We start from the raw sequence: 22,217 nt of genomic DNA on the forward strand, positions 1-22,217 counted from the left end.
TAAAGTTAATGTATATAAAAGTTTAAATGCTAAATGACTTTTTAAGGAAAAGGCCAAATTGTGCATAGTCTTCAACAAAAATGTGTAATTTTACGTTTACATTGAACACATTGAAAATAATTGCAAAAAAGTTATGTACAAAAAAATGATTTTAAGTGGTTATTTGCGTTTGAAACCATATATCCGAAAATGTTTACGTTAGACCTATAGCTTCTTCGGCAAAGTTTTTTCTCGTTACAAGTTCCAAAACTTTGCAGAAGACATCGTTTTTATCTCTTAAGGGAGAAAAGTTGTTGAAATGAACTTTTATCGTAGTAGGCTTTGTACATTTTTTTTATTGTAATCAAATCACGAAGTATATTTTTGTGAATGAGTTCTCTAATGTCGTTTTCGCTTGATGCCAAACCTAACCCAGTTTCCACTCTAACTGCTGTCAAACCGTTTGTTTGAAGTCAGTTTCGAACCTAGTTTCAACGTTGTTGAACTGAAAATCGAGTCAGTTTCGAACCTGGTTTTTAAATCAGTTTTACTCAAACCCCCGTTGCTAAGTGCGAAATCAACACAGTTTCGTGAAAAGTGTTTGTTTGATGAAACTACCTTGGGTCAGTTTCAGTTTTCTCAAGCGAAAACGACATAAAGAAACTATGTACATCGGGACATCGATTCTAGGATTGGTTCGTAGCCACTTAGTTTTATTTCAATTTCGTTGGACCAATTTGCTACAAAAAAAAACATGATTTTGAAAAACAGCCTTAAAGCTCACTTGCAGACCCAATAGTATACTTGGAATACCAGTAACAGTGATAATTCAGATTGGCTTTCAAAACTATGCAGTAATAATTTTTAAAATGCTGCGCTCGAACGCTTCGGTGATTGCTGAGAACTATAATTTGAACCGTACATAAAACCCTGCATACCAATCACGGTAGGGGAACTATTCTAACGAAACAAGCGAGCTATAAAACAAGCTATTCAGTAAACCGCCGTCATGGCCACCAGCAGTGCCGCAAGTTACATTGCGTTCGAGAAAGTGTGAAGAAAATCGGTGCGCTGGTTGAGAAAAGAAGCACTCATTGGATTCGGGACGGACCGGTGGGAAGCAAGTGGTGTTATAAAAAAGCTCGAAAACTTTCTCACCTCGGTCAGCAACCGGAATTCTGTGCATGACTTGACTGACTGGAGGATACCAGTTTACCGTTTCTAGCCAGATTCTATCGCACCTTGGCAGAAGCGTTTCGCACTTCATGTGGTGCGTTGAGATTTCGTGGAAATGAAAACTTCAAAGATGAGATTTATGCGGAAGGATTAAATTTGCGGTACAGTGAAATGAGCTAGTAGAAAGGGTACACTCTTACCAAATCTTCAAGATTTTTTTTGAACGACCAATTACGATATATATTCTGTTAGATTGCTAATGAAGATTTCCACCATTGCCATTCATCTTGCATAATTCAACACTACCTTGATATGACAGTCTATTTAAATAAAACTAATTTCATTTGAAATTGAAATGCATTTTCAAACAGATCCTGCACATAGCGATGGGCGCCCAAAATTCGTCACTGCAAAAGATTTAGTTTGCTTCATTTGCTATCAATGGACTCAGATCCTTCAACAAGGGTACACAATCAAAAGGCCAATTTTCATTCGTGTCGATAAGGGTCAGTTTAATCCAAGCAAACAATCGACCGCATCAGCAATCTAAAAAGGTATTTTTTCTAGTGTGGACCAATGGGTGGTAGTCTGAGGGTGAATCTTTGTCGAAGGTCGACATTGACTCACGTAGATGCTAGATGAGAATTTTGACCTGCGGTATGTGATGTAGAGTTACCTGAATAATTGAACAATATTAGGTATTCCTAGCATACTCTATAACGTAAGGCATCTGATTGGTACGAGCAAAGACCCTTTTCCGAGAAGAGTTGAGTATGATTCGATCAACTGTTTCTGGCATGGATTGTTTGTAACATTGGAAAAGGTAATGTCGAAGGATGGGAAAAATAAGACAATAACAAGAGCCCGTTTTGTTTCCAGATTACAGGCCGTATTCATCAGAATCACAACATGTGTAGGTAGCACAATTCACAGAAATAGTGAAAACATAACATTTTCAGGAGAATGACACTCACCTGTCACAGATGGGAAGAAAATGCCGATCAATATCGTGAAGGCAGTCGTAATATCGGCGTAGACCTGGTTGTACGACGGTCGGTCTAGCGGTTCGATGTTGTCGGGGTCCATACCATAGGCGATGTACTGTCCTTCCTGTTCACGGTTGAAGGCAAAGTGAAATGAGAGAATGGCGTTAATTAGTTTAAATCCGCCACCCGTTTTCCTAGCTGACAACTGTCAATTGACATTCGACCGACATTGGCAACATAACACACCACACGTGTGACAAGTGGACAAAAAGTGTTAAACTTGATTGGAATAGAAAGGTTTCGAATGATAGGCAAAAGTTGGAACAATTTTCTTTCTCGTTTTTAAAGCGTGACTTGCCATCACCCATGCCGGCTAGACGTGAAAAGAAAACTCGATAAATATAATAACTCACTTGCAGGAAAGATGGGAAAAGGTTCTCGTAAAACACGCCGCTCTTAAGTCCCTTAATACCGCGTACGAGCGAAACGTTTTGTTCTGCGTAAAATAGAAAGAAAAGGGAAGCATGAGTTTTTTATTGGAATCAATTTAATTATACAAAGCGTCGCATACCTTTGAAGTAGGGATCACATTCACCGCTTCCACAGAATATATTGTACAATGGGCCGCCCGCTTCCTTGGTGCAATTGTCAACGGCAATATCCTTCAGTAGACGCTTTCCGAGTACGCACATGCTGAGGAAAGTCAAGAACGTGATGAGAATACCTCTACAAGTATTTTGTGCTGGATGAAACTAAGAGAGGTAGGCATTTTGTGAAAGGTATTAAATGTGAACGACACTCTCGAAGATGGTTATTAAATAAGGTGTGCATTAAAAAATGAACTGATTTTAGCGATTGAACAGTTATGACGAAAACAGTCAACTGACTACAATAAAAAAAAATAAAAAAAATACTGTGCGGCACTCCGATACGACATTTTTAATATCGTTTCCCTTCCGGGAGAAGGCGATAGCGTTTTTCGCTTTTTTTTACGTAGGAATATGTCTTTGTTTTCTATATATACTCAAAATACGGAAACTAAAACCGTACAAACAGTGTTCAGGTTTTGAACATTTACAGCATACTCGGTTTTACACTGATTGATTTGAGTAAACATAATTATATATTATAGACAAGCGGAAAATTTCAATGAATAACGAACAATGTTTAATTTTTCCTGTTTCCCAAGCCATCGTCATAGTTTCCTCTTACAGAGACAACAGTTTCGTATCCATAAGTTCACGGTGGAACAAGGTGTGCGCATGTGTGATTTCCGTAGAAAATTTAATGAGAAAGAACACTTTTGAAGACTGCAAAACAATCCAACATTTGTAGTTATTAAAGAAAAAACTTCGTAATCGTAATTTGATGCGACTTTCTTTTGTTGTGCTATAACGATTGATTTGAGTTGTTTGATGTACTCACGATAGTTACTCAACATAATATGAAGATTCTTTTTAGCTTTATTAACCATGCTCCAAAACTCATTGTAAAGACACAAAAAACTCAAATAAATTATTTTTTGTTTGTTTGCATAAAATGGAACCGTCCATATTATCTAAACTATATGATATAGAGACATTTTGTCTTCGACGAAGCTATTGGATTTGAAATTATCTAAAACATTGTCGAAAACAACAGAAATCTATTTTTTTCAAATAAAAATGTTAAACTTTTTTGTATCTAAACAGTGAGTTTTGGAACATGGTTTGTCACTTAAAAATCATAAATAAATCAAACAACTTAGATCAACCGTTACAGCACAAAAAATAAAGGCAAATCATATTACCAGGGTTGGATTAATGAAGCAATGAAGATGTGTATACATGCTTCACGGCGTACGATATTCATGAATATATCTGCTATATGAAACATGAGGAAGCCTGAACTTTGTTCCATGCACGAGAATGGAGAAGAACGAAAAATGGTCACCCATACTACTGTTTTCTCTTTCTCTCAGTAATAGAGAATGCCTAACCCCATAATTCATAGCAAGCAAATATCTTCACTAGACTGAATTGTGCTGAAGATTAAATATTCAGCTTTCGCCAATAGACTGATGACTGGCTCTTAACTCTTAATAGTCTGATGACTAGCTCTTAGCTCTTAAATTTTGCTCCTTGGTCTGAACGCGCTTCACATTTGTTTATACAGAATTCATTCTGTGTGCACTACCACTGCTAGCACGTTTATTTGAATAAAGGTTTTGCTGTAAAGATTTTTCACAGCTCTCAACGAGCCATAACACTATTTCGATTAAACCCAAACGCTATTTAGCGAAATTCGATTAACCAGCAAACGAAGCACTTGCATTCGCAGTATTTGCTGAGATCACCTTATGGCCATCGGTAATCCTGCGCTCCTGCCAGTTCTGTTTATAATATTCAAGTATAACTAACAATTCTTACCCTCTATAAACTGGACAGGAATTATTTAAGTGATATGAATCAGTTTCAGTTCATTATTAATAGCCGTTCGCGTTCGGAGCTTGCAGAAACATTCGACAATTAATAGCCAACAGAGCAATTCCAGGAATGAGTAGACGAAAAAATGACAAAATCAGAATCGACCTTCTCCGATTTGGATGAAACTTTGCACATGGCTTCAGTATGACAAACCATAAGTTTTGAACCGATGGAGAGGTAAATCCGACTCACGACTGGTTTTTAAAAAGGGTGTATGTATTTTTGCATTTCACAAAAATTGCCTTTTTCAAATCGTTGTAACTCGGAAAGCGTTGATCGTACAAAAATGGCGTTCAGGAAGAAGTTGTAGGGAATCGATTGGGCACTCTAAAAAAAATATACACTGGAAAAAAAATTTGATCTTTTGATCCCGGCATTACTCTGTGTTACGTCATCGCTGTTGAAATATTGAAGCACCTCGTTTTCTATCGTTTCGTTCCGGCTGCGTCCCGTTTGTTTCTTGAGTTTTTTTTCGTCTGTTGATTCTCTTGCCTCCGACACAATGTATTTGTTCGCCTTGAATTGGGTGGCTTTTTTCTCCTTTGACCACGAGTTTGGCAAGACTGATCATGAACGCACTTTTTCATTCCTAGTGCAATCAGGCTTAGCAAACTGCTCTATCATTTTAGTAATCACTTTATCCAACTATGCTGCTTTCGTTTTAAGTAATTTTGGATCTTCTTCATCCGCCGGGAACCCGAATATTTGCTTTTTTATACCTCTTGAAATATCCAAATATTTTTCTCGAGGATAATTAACATTCCGGGTTTTCTTCGTTGATATCGGAGACACGTTGATTCCTGCGATGTCCTTGTTGAAGAGTTCAATGTTGTGTGCTCTTGAATACTCCGCCGTGACTGATGCTTCAGAAGATGCTGAGTTGATTGAAGCTGCTGAAGGTACTTCTTCTAAATCGTATTGCGATGTGGATGGTTGTGGTTCCGTTGTTGACTGCTCTTCTGTTTCCGACGTATGACTTTCTTTATAAGCCCGCCTACGGCAGCGATCACAAATGCTTAACGTGGTATTCAATTTAACCTTGCACTTTTGAGCTTCTAATTTTCCAATTATGGTTTCAGTTGATTGGAAAAATTTTCCGGAACACACAAAACCGGAAAAAGGTTGACAATACTTTGGGAAAACCATATTGTAGTATTGTAACTGTTTCGAAAGAGATTTGTTATAAACTGATATCTGTTCTACGATACATAGCTGTTTATATGTGAAACAGGTAAAATTTAGGTAAGCAATTCGCCGGTACGTACGTTGGCTGTAGTAGGTAGTCAACTGGCACACCTCTTTGATTCTACATGTGTTCTGTAAATTGTTTTAGCTGTAACTTCTTCATTTTTCAACAGGCACGGATGGGATAGCCATCAATCCAAACGCTATTTAGCGAAATTCGATTAACCAGCAAACGAAGCACTTGCATTCGCAGTATTTTCTGAGATCACCTTATGGCCATCGATAATCCTGCGCTCCTGCCAGTTCTGTTTATAATATTCAAGTATAACTAACAATTCTTACCCTCTATAAACTGGACAGGAATTATTTAAGTGATATGAATCAGTTTCAGTTCATTATTAATAGCCGTTCGCGTTCGGAGCTTGCAGAAACATTCGACAATTAATAGCCAACAGAGCAATTCCAGGAATGAGTAGACGAAAAAATGACAAAATCAGAATCGACCTTCTCCGATTTGGATGAAACTTTGCACATGGCTTCAGTATGACAAACCATAAGTTTTGAACCGATGGAGAGGTAAATCCGACTAACGACTGGTTTTTAAAAAGGGTGTATGTATTTTTGCATTTCACAAAAATTGCCTTTTTCAAATCGTTGTAACTCGGGAAGCGTTGATCGTACAAAAATGGCGTTCAGGAAGAAGTTGTAGGGAATCGATTGGGCACTCTAAAAAAAATATACACTGGAAAAAAAATTTGATCTTTTGATCCCGGCATTACTCTGTGTTACGTCATCGCTGTTGAAATATTGAAGCACCTCGTTTTCTATCGTTTCGTTCCGGCTGCGTCCCGTTTGTTTCTTGAGTTTTTTTTCGTCTGTTGATTCTCTTGCCTCCGACACAATGTATTTGTTCGCCTTGAATTGGGTGGCTATTTTCTCCTTTGACCACGAGTTTGGCAAGACTGATCATGAACGCACTTTTTCATTCCTAGTGCAATCAGGCTTAGCAAACTGCTCTATCATTTTAGTAATCACTTTATCCAACTCTGCTGCTTTCGTTTTAAGTAATTTTGGATCTTCTTCATCCGCCGGGAACCCGAATATTTGCTTTTTTATACCTCTTGAAATATCCAAATATTTTTCTCGAGGATAATTAACATTCCGGGTTTTCTTCGTTGATATCGGAGACACGTTGATTCCTGCGATGTCCTTGTTGAAGAGTTCAATGTTGTGTGCTCTTGAATACTCCGCCGCGACTGATGCTTCAGAAGATGCTGAGTTGATTGAAGCTGCTGAAGGTACTTCTTCTAAATCGTATTGCGATGTGGATGGTTGTGGTTCCGTTGTTGACTGCTCTTCTGTTTCCGACGTATGACTTTCTTTATAAGCCCGCCTACGGCAGCGATCACAAATGCTTAACGTGGTATTCAATTTAACCTTGCACTTTTGAGCTTTTTCCAATTATGGTTTCAGTTGATTGGAAAAATTTTCCGGAACACACAAAACCGGAAAAAGGTTGACAATACTTTGGGAAAACCATATTGTAGTATTGTAACTGTTTCGAAAGAGATTTGTTATAAACTGATATCTGTTCTACGATGCATAGCTGTTTATATGTGAAACAGGTAAAATTTAGGTAAGCAATTCGCCGGTACGTACGTTGGCTGTAGTAGGTAGTCAACTGGCACACCTCTTTGATTCTACATGTGTTCTGTAAATTGTTTTAGCTGTAACTTCTTCATTTTTCAACAGGCACGGATGGGATAGCCATCAATCCAAACGCTATTTAGCGAAATTCGATTAACCAGCAAACGAAGCACTTGCATTCGCAGTATTTTCTGAGATCACCTTATGGCCATCGATAATCCTGCGCTCCTGCCAGTTCTGTTTATAATATTCAAGTATAACTAACAATTCTTACCCTCTATAAACTGGACAGGAATTATTTAAGTGATATGAATCAGTTTCAGTTCATTATTAATAGCCGTTCGCGTTCGGAGCTTGCAGAAACATTCGACAATTAATAGCCAACAGAGCAATTCCAGGAATGAGTAGACGAAAAAATGACAAAATCAGAATCGACCTTCTCCGATTTGGATGAAACTTTGCACATGGCTTCAGTATGACAAACCATAAGTTTTGAACCGATGGAGAGGTAAATCCGACTAACGACTGGTTTTTAAAAAGGGTGTATGTATTTTTGCATTTCACAAAAATTGCCTTTTTCAAATCGTTGTAACTCGGGAAGCGTTGATCGTACAAAAATGGCGTTCAGGAAGAAGTTGTAGAGAATCGATTGGGCACTCTAAAAAAAATATACACTGGAAAAAAAATTTGATCTTTTGATCCCGGCATTACTCTGTGTTACGTCATCGCTGTTGAAATATTGAAGCACCTCGTTTTCTATCGTTTCGTTCCGGCTGCGTCCCGTTTGTTTCTTGAGTTTTTTTTCGTCTGTTGATTCTCTTGCCTCCGACACAATGTATTTGTTCGCCTTGAATTGGGTGGCTTTTTTCTCCTTTGACCACGAGTTTGGCAAGACTGATCATGAACGCACTTTTTCATTCCTAGTGCAATCAGGCTTAGCAAACTGCTCTATCATTTTAGTAATCACTTTATCCAACTCTGCTGCTTTCGTTTTAAGTAATTTTGGATCTTCTTCATCCGCCGGGAACCCGAATATTTGCTTTTTTATACCTCTTGAAATATTCAAATATTTTTATCGAGGATAATTAACATTCCGGGTTTTCTTCGTTGATATCGGAGACACGTTGATTCCTGCGATGTCCTTGTTGAAGAGTTCAATGTTGTGTGCTCTTGAATACTCCGCCGCGACTGATGCTTCAGAAGATGCTGAGTTGATTGAAGCTGCTGAAGGTACTTCTTCTAAATCGTATTGCGATGTGGATGGTTGTGGTTCCGTTGTTGACTGCTCTTCTGTTTCCGACGTATGACTTTCTTTATAAGCCCGCCTACGGCAGCGATCACAAATGCTTAACGTGGTATTCAATTTAACCTTGCACTTTTGAGCTTTTTCCAATTATGGTTTCAGTTGATTGGAAAAATTTTCCGGAACACACAAAACCGGAAAAAGGTTGACAATACTTTGGGAAAACCATATTGTAGTATTGTAACTGTTTCGAAAGAGATTTGTTATAAACTGATATCTGTTCTACGATGCATAGCTGTTTATATGTGAAACAGGTAAAATTTAGGTAAGCAATTCGCCGGTACGTACGTTGGCTGTAGTAGGTAGTCAACTGGCACACCTCTTTGATTCTACATGTGTTCTGTAAATTGTTTTAGCTGTAACTTCTTCATTTTTCAACAGGCACGGATGGGATAGCCATCAATCCAAACGCTATTTAGCGAAATTCGATTAACCAGCAAACGAAGCACTTGCATTCGCAGTATTTTCTGAGATCACCTTATGGCCATCGATAATCCTGCGCTCCTGCCAGTTCTGTTTATAATATTCAAGTATAACTAACAATTCTTACCCTCTATAAACTGGACAGGAATTATTTAAGTGATATGAATCAGTTTCAGTTCATTATTAATAGCCGTTCGCGTTCGGAGCTTGCAGAAACATTCGACAATTAATAGCCAACAGAGCAATTCCAGGAATGAGTAGACGAAAAAATGACAAAATCAGAATCGACCTTCTCCGATTTGGATGAAACTTTGCACATGGCTTCAGTATGACAAACCATAAGTTTTGAACCGATGGAGAGGTAAATCCGACTACCGACTGGTTTTTAAAAAGGGTGTATGTATTTTTGCATTTCACAAAAATTGCCTTTTTCAAATCGTTGTAACTCGGAAAGCGTTGATCGTACAAAAATGGCGTTCAGGAAGAAGTTGTAGGGAATCGATTGGGCACTCTAAAAAAAATATACACTGGAAAAAAAATTTGATCTTTTGATCCCGGCATTACTCTGTGTTACGTCATCGCTGTTGAAATATTGAAGCACCTCGTTTTCTATCGTTTCGTTCCGGCTGCGTCCCGTTTGTTTCTTGAGTTTTTTTTCGTCTGTTGATTCTCTTGCCTCCGACACAATGTATTTGTTCGCCTTGAATTGGGTGGCTATTTTCTCCTTTGACCACGAGTTTGGCAAGACTGATCATGAACGCACTTTTTCATTCCTAGTGCAATCAGGCTTAGCAAACTGCTCTATCATTTTAGTAATCACTTTATCCAACTCTGCTGCTTTCGTTTTAAGTAATTTTGGATCTTCTTCATCCGCCGGGAACCCGAATATTTGCTTTTTCATACCTCTTGAAATATCCAAATATTTTTCTCGAGGATAATTAACATTCCGGGTTTTCTTCGTTGATATCGGAGACACGTTGATTCCTGCGATGTCCTTGTTGAAGAGTTCAATGTTGTGTGCTCTTGAATACTCCGCCGCGACTGATGCTTCAGAAGATGCTGAGTTGATTGAAGCTGCTGAAGGTACTTCTTCTAAATCGTATTGCGATGTGGATGGTTGTGGTTCCGTTGTTGACTGCTCTTCTGTTTCCGACGTATGACTTTCTTTATAAGCCCGCCTACGGCAGCGATCACAAATGCTTAACGTGGTATTCAATTTAACCTTGCACTTTTGAGCTTCTAATTTCCCAATTATGGTTTCAGTTGATTGGAAAAATTTTCCGGAACACACAAAACCGGAAAAAGGTTGACAATACTTTGGGACAACCATATTGTAGTATTGTAACTGTTTCAAAAGAGATTTGTTATAAACTGATATCTGTTCTACGATGCATAGCTGTTTATATGTGAAACAGGTAAAATTTAGGTAAGCAATTCGCCGGTACGTACGTTGGCTGTAGTAGGTAGTCAACTGGCACACCTCTTTGATTCTACATGTGTTCTGTAAATTGTTTTAGCTGTAACTTCTTCATTTTTCAACAGGCACGGATGGGATAGCCATCAATCTGTAGGTTTTAATAAGAGCTTTAAAATAAAAATTATCAAAAAAAATCGAAACCCCGATTTTTTAAATTTAATTTTATTGGTTCATTTTAAAATTATTGAGAATAAAAATCAATTTTTTTTTCAGTGTATATATTTTTTAGAGTGCCCTATTGATTCCCGACAACTTCTTCCTGAACGCCATTTTTGTACAGTCAACGGTCTCCGAGTTACAACGATTTGAAAAAGGTAAGTTTTGTGAAATGCAAAAATACATACGCCTTTTTTTAAAAATTAGTCGTTAGTCGGATTGACCTCTCCATCGGTTCAAAACTTATGGTTTGCCATACTGTAGCCATGTACAAAGTTTCATCCAAATCGGAGAAGGTCGAGTCTGATGATCTGCTAAGCATTTCTGGAATTGCTCAACAGTCATCAGTATGTTGACGAAAACTGAATATATAATCTTCAGCACTACCCAGCCCCGTGAAGATAGTTGCTTGCTACGAATTATTTCGTGAGAGGAATGACGTCCAGACCCCGAGAGAGAAAATTATTTTCACGGCTTCTGTGCTTCATGAAAATGTTAATACCAGTGCACTGTCCCATTTGTTTTTAAGAGGTATATAATTGTTTTGTGAGCTGTGAAATTGTTCGCTCACTATGCACAGTGGGAAAAATCTTTGAAACCCCGCAAAGAATTCTGTAACTCATGAACTAATTGAGATAGGTAAACAAACTAAAGCGTTTCTTATGTAAAAATGTCCAAGAAATTCAATGGAATGGCTTACAATGGCCGCACGAATCGCAAGCCTGCTCGTTTTATCCCAAATGTACAGCAGTTTTAGAGTTTCCTATAACATTCGCTCTGTAACTTGAAAAGAAGTCGAGTGCGGTATTCTAGAATAGTCTACTTTTATATAAAAAAAGTCTCTAGAATCAATTAGAAGAACCCACACTGTCTGCACGAAACGTTTTGGTTGCTATTTTACCCAAATGCCTCCATTTCATAAGATCCTTACTGTAAATCGTCCTTAAATCTTGGTAAAACTTCTTGCAAATTTGCTAAATCTAGCTTATCTTATGTGAAAAAGTCTGAAGAATCGAATAGAAGAACCAAGTAGAAACGTTTTGATGACCGTTTTACCCCATTTCCTCCATTTTATGGTATTTGATTGCAAATCGGTCTTAAATCATGGTAAAACTTATTGGAAGTTTATTAAATCTAGCTTATAGTATCTAAAAAAGTCTGTAGAATCGAATGCCAGAACTTATACTGGCCGCATGAAATCAATATGTGAAATTTTCAACTAAATCACCCTTAAGCCTTAAGCGAACCACTTTGAAAGCATACGAAAACTGTCTCATATTATGTAAAAAAAAGTCTGGAGAATCGAATGGAAGAACCTACATTGCCCGCACGGAACGTTCTGGTGAGTATTTTACCTCAATTCCTCTATTTCATGATATCTTATTGTAAATCGTCCTTAAATCTCAGTAAAACAGTCATCAAAACGTTTCGTACGGCCAGTGTAGGTTCCTCCATTCGATTCTCCAAACTTTCTTCTATAAGATAAGCTAGATTCAGTAAACTTCAAATAAGTTTTACCGGGATTTAAGGACGATTCACAATAAAATATCATGCAATAGAGGAATTGGGGTAAAGTAGTCACCAGAACGTTTCGTCCGGCCAGTGTAGGTTCTTCCATTCGATTCTCCAACCTTTTTTTTAACATAATATAGGACAGTTTTCGTATGCTTTCAACGTGGTCCGCTTAAGACTTAAGGGTGATTTAGATGAAAATTTCACATATTAGAGGAAATGGGGTAAAAAAGCCACCAAATCGTTTCTTGCGGCCAGTATAAGTTCTGGCATTCGATTCTACAGACTTTTTTACATAAGTTAAGCTAGATTTAGTAAACTTTCAATAAGTTTTACCGAGATTTAGGGACGATTTACAATAAGATATCATGAATAGGATGAAATGGGGTAAAATAGCCACCAAGTGCGGCCAGTGTACACTCTTCCATTCGATTCTCCAGACATTTTTACATAAAATCAAGCTGTTTCAGTAGTCCGCACTCATTTTTTTAAGTTACACAACAAATACTACATAAAACTCTGAAACTGCTGGGCATTTGGGGTAAAACGAGCAGGGTAGCGATTCGTGCGGCCATTGAAAACCATTCCATTGAATTTCTTGGATTTTTTACATAAGAAACACTCTTGTTTGTTGCCTTTTTCCATGGTTCCCGATTTCTTTGCGGGTGTCCTGGGTTTTTTCATACTATGCAATGTAATGGAAACTATATGTTCATTCACCGGTGAAAGAATATTACGACTACTAGCAGCAGTGGGACGAGATACGAGTATATTAAGGAATGAGCTATTAATCGGCTTTCCTTTATTAACTTTTCCACAAACGGCAGACCGTTTTGCATACTGCACAAAAGTTTTCTTCCTCGTAAGTATGCTGCAAAAATAACATATGCACTGATTTTAGAGTCTATACGAGGACGATTTTTTTTAAAGCAAATTTCTCCATATATGGGATTAAACTTCAAACCTTGGGTGCGAAAATATAGTTTCACTGATCGAGCTTGAACTTTGCATAGTTCGTATGGGACCCAAAAGGAACACAAAAAGTTTGGTGAAGGGGAAATCTGTATTTTGTCCCACCTTAGTGGATATGTTCGCATTTAAGAATATCGCACGCATAAAACAAGAATCAGTATCGATCTGACTTGCATTCTGTTCAGTTTGATAATGCCGTATAGATTATCAGTAAGTGGTTTATTCCATGCGCCGTTCACCTCGCACAAGAGGTTTCATATTTGCTATTCAATGCTGAAATTCCGCTGTTTCTTTGTATTTTAGAGAAAAAAAATGCTGGATGACCAAGATCGGGGAGTGCTGATTAAACGTGATAAGCATCTTTCATCGTCAACACGGTTCTTTTCAGGGCATCTAAAATTCGCAAAGAATTATTTAAAAAAAAAAACAAATTTGTGAACACCTTTGTCTGCTGCCATTGTTCCGGTTCCATAAAATGTTTTAATTGGATTTGGAAATGCGCCATCACGCGGAATTGGTGATGGAGTAGCACGAAACTAACGATGTGATTTTTGTGCAGAAGGAGGCAAATTCGCAAACTCATCTCAGAAAAACTCAGAAAAATTTTGGGAAAGACCTTCAAAAAGATTTGAAGAAATAGTGAATTAAAAAGTATAAGGAAGATGGCGCAAATGTTGCACAAGATTTAATCGTCAGTGTTAAGTCCACGGAGCGACCATTTTGCCATGGGAAGGAGGTTGAATAAACCTACTTTGGAAAAACGTACTAATATTTATTCCTAGAATTTTTGGATGTCACTCTTGTTTGGTGCATTTTTCTCGAGTACAGTCTTTATCTTCACTCTCGCTTTCGTCATAATCACCAATCACCGAAAATCGTTTTGTATCTTGCGATAAATTTAGTTCATGTTTCGACTCTTGATTGCGAATACTCGAATTTAGAAGAACAGTTGATTCGAGCAGTTTTTTTTTCGTTTGGGTAAAAATTGTTTTGCAAAAAGCACTAGCTTTACGTCGCTTAGCGGTTTATGTTGAACCGTTAGGTGGTGTTAGAAGTTCAACATAAACTGCTAATGTTGACTAGAGTCGAAGACGAAACATAACAATTAGAGAATAGATATATAAACATAGTTACGTTGGACATTATCGTTACTTAGTGTGATGAGATGTGAATTGGTGGTGATTATTTTGAATTCATTGTCACAATAATAATCAAACATGCTCTGTTCTGTAGTTAAGGTAACCTTTATGTAACATTTTTTTCTATTCTTATAAAGAATTTTGGCGATTTAAATATATATTTATAGAACATTTGGGAATTTTAAAAAATCACGAGCATTTTGCTCCCATACTTCATAAAGAGTTCATGTTTTGGGTATGTTTTTTTACAACAGCATGATTTACGATATCTCTTAAGACAGATAACGCAATTAACTTTTTTATTCACTTCTGTGTGGATTAACGAAAAGCTTCGTCATACCAAAAAATAAGACTGTTCCAAACCAAACTTCTTCTGAAGACATGAAAGACAAGACTTGAATAAACTTTGATTATTGTAAATAAAGGAATCCCTGAGGGCCTGTGATAGTGCGCCTGAGGTTCCGGTTTAGAATGTGATGGGAGAGTCGGGATAGTTCTTATATTCTTCTCATATATAAGTTCTTCAGGTGAAATTCAGTTCCTATAAAGGCGCGCAAAATCATGCGGTTAAAATTGAATGAATCATCAGACAAAGCCTATCGTACAAAACCGACACATAGAAATACGCAATATTTTCAGCGATTGAGAACAGTAGGCTTTCGACACGTTTTGTTCGCTAGTAAAATAGGCACTAACTATCTATGGTTATAAACCATGAGTATGTATAATTGACTAATATGATGGAGACTTTCATTTTTGGTAACGGACCAAAATCTTTGGCAATATGATAGTACTTCATCTAACTGATTCTAATCATACATCATTATGCAAAAGAATTAAATGCTATCGAAACAGCATTTTCTTTATATGGAATAACGACTGGCTTGTCAGATGTTCACTGAAATTAAATTATGCCTGGAATGTACTTGATTGTTACTGTTGAATTTGTTTTACTTTGTTTTTGCTCGATGAAATTTATTACGAAACTTTTCAAAATTCAAATGGATACTATAAACACATAAAAACATTGAATATGCATATAATATAATATGCAAAAACATGTGGAATAATAAGAAAAGACTCCAAATCTTTGCTGGGTGGATGAAAAACGATTTTACATAACACAATTGATTGTATTGAACTCGTAGTTTCAACATACAACTATTATGTTTATTGCTTCAATTTGTTTCATAATTTTACATATAATTTCACTCGTGATATAATGTGAACGACCCCCCCCCCCCCCCCCCTGTGTTTTCCCACACCAGCACAATACGAAACAGCAGCGCGCAATGAATAAAAAAATGGCGATCATTTTTCAATTCATTTTTTTTATGCGAAGTTTCAGTGTTATGCGGATTTTTTTATGCAAAGTTTCAGAATAATGCGGTTTCCCTTCTGCGGTTTTTTTATGCGAAGTTTCAGAGTTATGCGGTTTTTTATGCGAAGTTTTAGAGTTATGCGAATTTTCAGAGTTATGCGGTTTCCCTTCGGCGGTTTTTTTATGCGAAGTTTCAGAGTTATGCGGTTTTTTATGCGATTTTTCAAAGTTATGCGGTACGTAAACTCGCATAAAAAAAGAACTTCAGTGTAATTTGAAATAATTTGAAATTTTTACTATAAGAAATAGTACAAATTTCAAATTATTTACATAAGTTTAAATAGTTATGATATCCAAATTTAGATTCCTTGGCAGATCTTGCTTCAAATAATACTTTTCAATTTTTGAATTATGCCAGCAGAACGGAACTGTACCTGTTTATATTTTTCAAAAACAATCATGACTTAACCAGGCAAAAATCAAAAGTTCCAAGCATACTAACACATGGACCAATAAGTCCCGAGACTAAAGCAGAGATGGCGCTCGTAGTAAACCAGTAACCACGTCTTTCTAGAGTACTAACCTTTGCTTGAAACGGATCAAAATTTTAAGTCGATCTGACCAGAAACTGTGAGTGAAGTGACAAAAATTATAATGAAAGATCGTAAAGTGAAGCTCCGTGAGATTGCTGAGATGACACAGATATCATATGGAAGTGTATTTACTATCCTTCATGAAAAATTGAGCATGAAAAAGGTTTTTTCCAAGTGGGTGCCGCAATTGCTGCAATGCACCCTGCCACAAGTCGATGAAAACAATGGCGAAATTGAAATTGGGCTTTGATCTGCTTTCCCACCCGCATACTCGCCAGATTTAGCCCCCAGTGACTACTGGCTCTTTGCTGATATTAAAAAAATGCTCCAAATGTTGTTTCCATTGTTAGTCTCGGGACTTATTGATCCAAGTGTTAAGTTGTTGTAAATTTATTTATGAAAAATAAAGTGTTTTTTGTTTTTCGAAAAACGTTTCTAGTTTTTGAATGATTGTTCAAAAACGTGACGCGCGCATTCCACTGACTTTCACCAAATTTCAACAACCAACTTTGTACGAAATGTATAAACAAACTGCTATTTCTCTTTTTAACTTCCGCTCAATGATCGTGAAGAAAACTGCTTTTGCGTTTTGCAACAATGGCAGTTTTTCTAAGGTTGTAAATTGCCCCTTAAAACATAAGGTAATGTTAAATTTTCTTAATGAATAATGATTCTTATGCCGATGAGATTGGTTGTATAAACAGTAAATTTTAGATGTCTAGTCGAGCAATTCAAGGATAGCAAGTCAGAAGATGGATGAAACTTAGTACCCGTTTTCAGTATGACAAACCATTTATTTGATGGATGTATTTTTGCATGCAATTTCTTCAAATAGTTATATCTAAAAGGCAGTAAATTGTACACACATGATACCATACAACAAACTACAGGAATTGAACTGGGCACCCGAGTTTTCTCGTCGATATAACAGCAGTATTGCAATTTTTTTTTAACTATGTATTCTAAGGTATTGCTTCTTGGAACCGGAGCAAAGATATTGTATCGGATTTTATCGCAATTCGTTGATTAAAAATCCCGCTTATAATTTGAAAATATCTCGAGAACGGCTACACGTAGGAAAAAAGTCACTATGAGAAAATATATTGCTCTTGAGCGATACGATTCGTATTCTTGGTTACAAAAAAATTATCATAATATATTGGTCCTTATAACAAGTTGCCTTTTCTTCTGCGTCAAATATTGGTGTTAATAACCAGTTCAAAATATGAATATTAAGAAAAAGTTTCTCTAAAAAAATTCTCAGTACATGTTTGTTTAGAGTGCCCATTTACAAGCAACAGATTCCGAGTACATGAAAGTGCATATAAAAAAATTTAAAAATCTTTTTAAAAATCAGTTGAATCAATCTCTCTATCCGTGCGAAATTAACGGTTTGCCATGCTGAAGACGTGTATGAAGTTTTATCGCGATCGGAATCAGTCGATCCTAATTTTAGAACCTTTTCTGCTGTCAATTTCTGGAATTGCTCACTACTACCACAGAGATTTTGTTCTATTTCTGCCATGATATAATACAACTGTTGAAATTTATGGCATTCAATCCGAACTCCAATTTCGCACTAGCATGAATGTAACCGAAACGTAATTTGCATCAGTTGGATAAATCAGGACTAGTTTTCTATTGTGCGATGCGATTCGCATGCCTACATTGTGCGCGTGCAGAGGCAACTTACAATAGCTTATCGTTGCCGTCGATGTTGTTGAAGATACCGGCGTACACCGCGATGATGGAGAATATAACACAAGCCAGCGCCACCGTTGCGAATTTGTTCACAAATTTAACACCCACGTAGACGATCAGACCTGTGAAGAGAAGGGTTGAAATAGAGCGGTTAAAATTTAATTTTAAACGGAATTGGCATTGGTTGAGTGAATCAAGTGTTGAAAAGGTTATTCGCCAAACAGATATACAAAAGATTTAAATAAGTTCGATTCACCACAATGTTGAAATAAATTTAGTATCACAAATTGACACCGCCCTAAAATCGATTTTGATTTTGGTTTCTATCTCTGCAAAGGCTTGGAAAATATGTATAGATGCTAGATTCACCCGGCACCGAGTGTGTTCTATTCCAGTTTGATTGCGGTTAGGATACTGGTCCGAATACATTGTTCGGTACTCAATAGGTTCATTATATTGAAACCTGGACTGTCGTGGTCGAACGAGATGGATAAGTTGCGTAATCGAACAAACTAATAGTTGCGGAATTGTTGCATAGAGCTAACACGTTGGTAATTTTAATTGACCAATAATTTACGGAGCGGACAGTTGAACTGGATGAATACAGATGATCAAATCTATGTTTTGTGAAATCAGTTTCGTATGTAGAATTTCCGAATGCTTGCAGGTTTAACATAGTGCTAAGAAGACGCTTCATTTAATGTTATTCAATCCGTGTGTGTCATAAACTGGATGCTTTTATGAATTAAAGAGCATGTTAACATACAAGCTTAAACAAATGAGTAGTTTGTTTTACTTAAAGAACGTATATTCCAGGTATTTATACTCAACAGATTTATAAAGCAAAATCTGGTTCTTTATAACTCCAGTTCCTCTTCCTACAGACATTATTTTAGCCATGTTTCGCAGTATGTCCCAGAAATTCAAAAAACGCGTCCTTCTTCAACAATGTCATATCTGCGGCCTTTTGTGCACGCTTTCCACATGGTCGTCTCAACGCAATTCTATGGTGGAAAAGCAAGAAGTAATCATATTGTTGTATATAGATACTAGGTTGGGTGAAAAGTAACCTCTTAGTAAATGAAAAATAAGATTTGTATTAGTTTTTCATTCATTTGGCTTCTCCAATATATGTTTCCGCTCAGTCATTGCAAAACTGAACTTAGTTATGGCGGCTTTACGCCAAACAACTAAAATTAATAAATCGTAAGATTTGTATGTTTTATTGAATTTAGTTCTCTTTTAGACCGATTAACCTATTACCGTGTTTTTCATTTTTAATTAACCATCTGTTGGGCTTTGGGAACAGATACTAGTCCGAAAGAGCCAAATCGGACGAACAAGATGGAGGGGGAAGTTGTTGAAGGCCTGGTTGTCACCCAGTTTATGTGCCAGCGCATTGTCTTGTAAAAACAAATAGTTTTCACTTCTTGTGAGAGGCCGTTTCGCAGCGGTTTCGACCTTCGACAATAATGCGCAGTAACACCCGCTTTTTAGTTTTTTTTTCTTTTTCGATGTAGTCCACAAAAGGTGTGCCTTGAAAAACACCGAAAAGCAACGAATCGACTTTTCCAACCTATCAACTCTCACTAGACCGAATCGGAGCACTTCAAAAATAGCGCTCGCGTTCGTGTTTTTGGCTCGGAGCCAGCTTGCGGACCCAATGGCAGAACAATTTTTTTTATCTGTAGAATCTCGCATAACTATTCTACGAATACCATTGATCATATTTGAGACATTCTATCGAGCGGTCGTTTTGTTTCACTATCTCTCCATCTATGTCGCATTCTGAATCACCAGTCCACTCTTATTCAACTTCTGTTTGTCAACTGCCAATATTTCTCAATTGGATGGAATTGAGGGCAGTTTGAAGAATTGATGTTCTCTTCGAAGGAAACCACGGTAGCACTTATTCGCCCTGGGTTGGCGGTTCAATGCATAGGGCGCTGGCCTTACAAGCCAGTTGTCGTATGTTCGAGCCCTAACCTGGATGGATTCTTGGTGTCAGTAGGATCATAGTACTAGTCATGCTATATTCTATACGCTAAAAATCGGCTGCGAAGTATGTTGAAACAGAAAGACCAAATTCTACAAAAAGAATGTAATGCCAAGACAAAAATCTTTTTCGTTGTAGTGACAGCTTGATAAATCATACGAAAATCTTTACAGGGCCATTTTGAGCTGTACGAAGAAATACGCTTTTCCAGGCACTCCTGCTTGTGTATAATTGGGAATTCATTGTTTACAATCAGGGCTCGTTTGTCACGAAGATTTGGGTTTTTTGTCCGCAGCTGCAAATACCTTGTCTGATCATAAATTTTTTTTCCACAAATTTATTGGCAACATCGTCTAATGGATTTATAGAATTCTTGTCCAAAAGCTGCCTTCCAATACGATACGCACAATTGGAAACTACCTTCCAATACGTTTTGTTGTCTATGACGATACATCCTGCATATTTTGTAAGAAATTTATTGTACAACTTCCGAGCACGTCTTCTGGACACTAAATTCTGTATGGTTGCTATTGTACCGAGAAGAGCGTAAACCTTTTGAAAACTAACCTCTTCTTATGGTTCTTGGGCAAGCATTGAGTTTGTTGACAATATCATTATCCGTGGATTTGCCAAAATCGTTCTCAAAACTTTCCAACGCAGCTTTCGATTCTTAGTTCCACTGCGACGCTAGCTTTGAAAATATCTGCTTGGATTTCAATGAAACAATTGAGCATTGTTGAATAAATAATTTTAGCTCGATCCGGCTTACGGTTCCGAAATTGCGGCGTGACCGATTTTCACAAACTTAGATTCAAACGAAAAGTCTTATGATTCCATAGGTCGCTATTGAATTTGATCTTTATCCGACTTTCGTTTCCAGAATTACAAGACAATAGGTGACAATCTATAAGAAAATGCGCACTCAACTCTCTCAAAAAACTTCTCAACCAATTTTTACAAACAAATCAAAGGTCTTGAAATTCTTAAAAATGTCTCCGAAAAGTTGATTCCAGATCCGACTTTCGGTTTCGGTATTACAGCGCGATAAGTGAAAATAATTTCAATTTCATGAGTATGTGATTGTAATGGAGAAACGAGATGCAAATTTTTATCAAACTTACTAGTAAATTCATCTAGTCGGCAACCCTTGTTAGTAAGTGGATATATAAATCTACTTTGGGAAAACTAGTCCCTGGTTTAAGCTTCCGAACGCACCGGTTTTGATAAAAAAAGTTCCAAAAAACGGAACTCGATTTCTCAGCAACGGTTAGATCAATTTTCACAAATTATGATTCAAATTAAAGCTCTCAGTGTCCTAAAAGGTGCTGTGCAATTTCATCCAGATCCGAATTTAGGTTCCGAAATTATATTGCGATGAGTACAAGACTTTTGCAATTATGAAAAACCGGTACGCATGGTACGAGAGGAGAAAACACCACCACCTAGCACACAGCGTGCTTTATTAAATTTTATATACCGGACAGGGTTGCCATATTTGAAATGAAAAATTAAATAACACATCGATCAGAACTGAAAGCACAATAACTAACAAACTAGTGAACCGAAAGTCATTATATTTTGACAGATGACATCTGGAGAATGTCTCTGTTAAAAGCTACAGATATTTTCAATTGATGACGCCATCTTTCTGTCAGAAGGAGAATCATTGACCGACATGTTAAAATGATGCGATCTACTCAATCAGAAATTTGTTTTCTAGTTTAAGAATACTCGTTCAAGCCATTCAAAAACAACTGGAAGTTGAAGATTTCCAGGATATTTTAAATTTGCTGTTTCGTGAAAACAGCAATATGTTTTAAAAATTCAGAATACTCTCATATTATCTAATCGAGAACGGATGTCAAAATAATATTTCAACCTTTCCTGGATGAGAAGAACTTTTTTGTACATTATTTTATTCATCTGGATCAACAGTGCAATAAACTCCATCAGTTATAAGGTACATCATATCAAAACATTGAAAAATCAATAATATTTTACTTTAAGAAAATGGACACAACTTTTCTCACTGTTTATACATAGTAGTTATAATAACCTAAAACATTCTGGAGACATAAAATCAACATCAACAATCATTTTCCATCGAAAAGTATTGAAACCGTATTTTCTTAATTTGCCATCAGGGTGGAAATTCCAAAAGATGCGTAAACACGATAAAGTATGAG

General features: G+C 36.9%; 1 protein-coding gene across 9 annotated transcripts in view; it reads right to left on the minus strand.

Moving 5' to 3' along the window:
• The window catches only part of LOC131435732 (solute carrier family 12 member 4), a 652,550-nt gene that overhangs the window by 60,235 nt on the left and 570,098 nt on the right, over nt 1–22,217 (minus strand). For all 9 annotated transcript variants that reach the window (XM_058603892.1, XM_058603893.1, XM_058603896.1 and 6 more), the window contains 4 exons: nt 18,028–18,157; nt 2,713–2,834; nt 2,555–2,637; nt 2,130–2,265 (listed from right to left, as the gene is read on the minus strand). In XM_058603892.1, coding sequence (XP_058459875.1) covers nt 2,130–2,265; nt 2,555–2,637; nt 2,713–2,834; nt 18,028–18,157 — 471 coding nt within the window. The remainder of the gene's footprint in view (nt 1–2,129; nt 2,266–2,554; nt 2,638–2,712; nt 2,835–18,027; nt 18,158–22,217) is intronic.

The sequence above is a fragment of the Malaya genurostris genome, chromosome 3 (genome assembly GCF_030247185.1).
Source record: "Malaya genurostris strain Urasoe2022 chromosome 3, Malgen_1.1, whole genome shotgun sequence".
NCBI classification, from domain to species: domain Eukaryota; kingdom Metazoa; phylum Arthropoda; class Insecta; order Diptera; family Culicidae; genus Malaya; species Malaya genurostris.